Source organism: Lagopus leucura, unplaced genomic scaffold (assembly GCF_019238085.1).
Source record: "Lagopus leucura isolate 7727_CA_CO unplaced genomic scaffold, USGS_WTPT01 35387-0_obj-0_obj, whole genome shotgun sequence".
NCBI lineage: Eukaryota > Metazoa > Chordata > Aves > Galliformes > Phasianidae > Lagopus > Lagopus leucura.
Window position 1 is genome coordinate 1 of NW_024969360.1, and position 2,984 is coordinate 2,984.

Genomic DNA, 2,984 nt, shown 5'->3' on the forward strand with positions numbered 1-2,984 from the left:
AGTGCTGTGTGTGTGGGCTTTGCTGGGCGTGGCGCGCGTTCGCTGCGAGCCCATCCGCTACTCCGTGGCCGAGGAGGGCGAGAGCGGCTCGCCGGTGGGCGACGTGGCGGAGGACGCGGGGCTGGCCCCGGCGCAGCTCTGGGCTCGCCGGGCGCGCATCGCCTCGCCGGCCGGCCGGCAGCACTTTCGCTTAGAGCGCGGCAGCGGCCGCCTCGTAGTCGCCGAGCGCCTCGATCGGGAGGAGATGTGCGGACGCTCCCGCACCTGCACGCTCGCCTTCGAGCTGCTGCTCGCCGACCCGCTGCAGTTCTTTCCCATTGAGGTGTCCGTGGAGGACATCAATGACCACTCGCCGGTCTTCCCGGACGAACGGCTGACCTTTAAGATTCTGGAAACCAGCGAACCGGACTCCCGTTTCCCAGTGGATGCTGCTCAGGACCTGGACATTGGCAGCAATGACATCCAGGCTTACAGCATCGTTCCTGAGAACGAGTTCTTCACTGTCTCCTATCAGACTCACAGTGGAAGTGATAATGTTCTTGAACTGGTTTTACAACAGCTTCTGGACAGGGAGGAGCAGCCAGAGATGGATTTCTCCCTCGTTGCCACGGATGGGGGCTCTCCACCGAGGAGTGGAACCACCCAAATCCACATCGTAGTTCTGGATGTAAATGACAATGCTCCCATCTTCACACAGAAGCTGTATAATGCACAGATTTTGGAAAATGTCCCTGAGGGCTCTGTGGTCCTCAGAGTGTTGGCCAACGATGCAGATGTGGGTATTAATGGTAACATTTCCTATCAGTTCAGCCAAGCAGTGGTGCAGAGCCAGTCAGCATTCATCATTGACCCCAGTAGTGGTGAAATCCGTACCACGAAGCCTTTGGATTACGAAGTTGCACAGAAACACGAGCTCAGCGTGCGGGCAGTGGATGGTGGAGGACTGTCAGCACTCTCTAAAGTGTTGGTGGAGGTGGTGGATGTGAATGACAACGCACCAGAGATCGTGGTCAGTTCCTTCAGCAGCCCGATCCCTGAGAATGCAGCACCCGGGACAGTGGTCGCACTCTTCTCTGTCACCGACAAGGATTCCGGTGTGAATGGGGAGATCAGCTGTGCCCTGCAAGAACAGCTGTCCTTCTCCCTGCGGCCAGCGTTTAAGAACTACTACGAGCTGGTGACCGTGAGCGTGTTGGACCGGGAGCAAACGGCACGTTACACGGTGGTTGTCACGGCCGCAGATGCAGGGTCTCCTCGTCTGAGCGGCAGCCACACGTTCACCGTGGACATCTGGGACGTGAATGACAACGCGCCCGTCTTCAACCAGACGTCGTACACCATGTACGTGCACGAGAACAACGTCCCCGCGCTGCTGGTCGGGGCCGTGCAGGCAAGGGACGCGGACGCGGGAGCCAACGGCAAGGTGAGCTATTCGCTGGTGGCGGCCGATCCGCCCGAACGAGAGCCGTGCTCGTGCGTGTCCGTGAACTCCGAGAGCGGAGCCGTGTTCGTGCTGCGGCCGCTGGACTACGAGCAGCTGAGGCAGCTGGAGGTGGTGGTGAGCGCTGCGGACGCGGGGTCCCCGCCCCTGAGCAGCAGCGTCGTCGTCCGCCTGCTGGTGGTGGACGAGAACGACAACGCGCCGCTGGTGCTGCACCCCAGCGCGCAGGACGGCGGCCGTGCTTGGAGCGAGCCGGTGCCCGCGTGGGCCGAAGCGGGGGACCTGGTGAGCAAAGTGGTGGCCGTGGACGCCGACTCGGGGCAGAACTCGTGGCTTTCGTACCGGCTGCTGAGGGCCACGGAGCCGGGGCTGTTTGCCGTGGGCGCCCAAAGCGGGGAGGTGCGGCTGAGGAGGCCGCCGACGGAGAGGGACGCGGCGAAGCAGCAGCTGGTCGTGCTGGTGCGGGACAACGGGCGGCCGCCGCTGTCGGCCACCGCGGCGCTCAGCGTGCTCCTCCTGCACGGCTCCCGGGACGCTGAGCCGCCGCAGCAGAGCCCCGCCGCGCACGACGACGACGGCTCCCTCACCGCCTCCTTGATCGTCGCCTTGGTCTTGGTCTCGCTCCTGTTCCTGGTGTCGGCGGCGGCCTTTGCGGCGTGCAAGGCGTGCAAGAGCAAGGAGCCGAGCAGCGGGCACGTGCTGTACGGCCCCAGCGGCGTGCAGAGCTGCGTGGCTGATGGGGCCGCTGCCGGGACCCTGCCCCACGCCTATTGCTACGAGCTCAGCCTCAGCACGGGCTCGGGCAACAGCGAGTTCCAGTTCCTCAAGCCCGTGCTGCCCAGCCTGCCGGCGCAGCGCTGCAGCCCGGGGGTGGCCGGCGACGATGCCGAGCATTTCCCTGCTGTCCCTGTCCCCGTGGGGGATGCTGATGTCGAGAGCCCCGGGATGCAATCTGTGGGACAGTTTCACGGCTTTTAATTAGCACTGGGTCTGCATTTCCAGCTGATTCATGCCTTGTTTAGTGTGGCTTCTGTGCTTTGATAGTTAACTCCATGTCTGCTTGTTTAGATCTGCTTTTGTAGTTTACCTCCCATTCCACAAGAACGTAAGTGTAATTGGAAGCTGTGAATATTAACAAGGAAGCTGGGTGTGTGCTTTCTGAGTCTCCCCTAGATTTCAGTCCCTCAGCCTTCTAGCTCTGGCCACAACAGAAATTCCCTGTCTTTCAAGAGGTCCCCAGAAATCTGTGTTTCTGCTGACAGCCCTTTTGTCAGCTGGATGAGGACAGAGCCTGCAGGATGTGAGGGCTGGAGTTGGTGCCACCTGTGAAGCGAGCAGAGTTCATCAGTTGCAGTGGTTGGCTTCCTGTAGCTGATGAGGGCTTGCATGCAAGCGTTTCCAGGCACGCCACTGAGTGAGGAGAGTGGGACCTGCCAATGCTCCAGCCTGGAAATACGTTTGTCCTGCTCTATTGAATCTTCCAGCCACGTTCACTCGATGCACAGGGAGTTGCAGCTTTGCTTTGTGCACATGGGCTGCATTC

General features: G+C 61.3%; 1 protein-coding gene across 1 annotated transcript; it reads left to right on the forward strand.

Moving 5' to 3' along the window:
* Window positions 1-7: 7 nt before the first annotated feature.
* LOC122194116 (protocadherin beta-16-like) lies at window positions 8-2,978 on the forward strand (the record flags this gene model as incomplete). Its single annotated transcript, XM_042895039.1, has 1 exon — window positions 8-2,978. A coding segment is annotated over one exon (2,412 nt), but the record flags the coding sequence as incomplete, so codon positions are not given.
* Window positions 2,979-2,984: the final 6 nt, after the last annotated feature.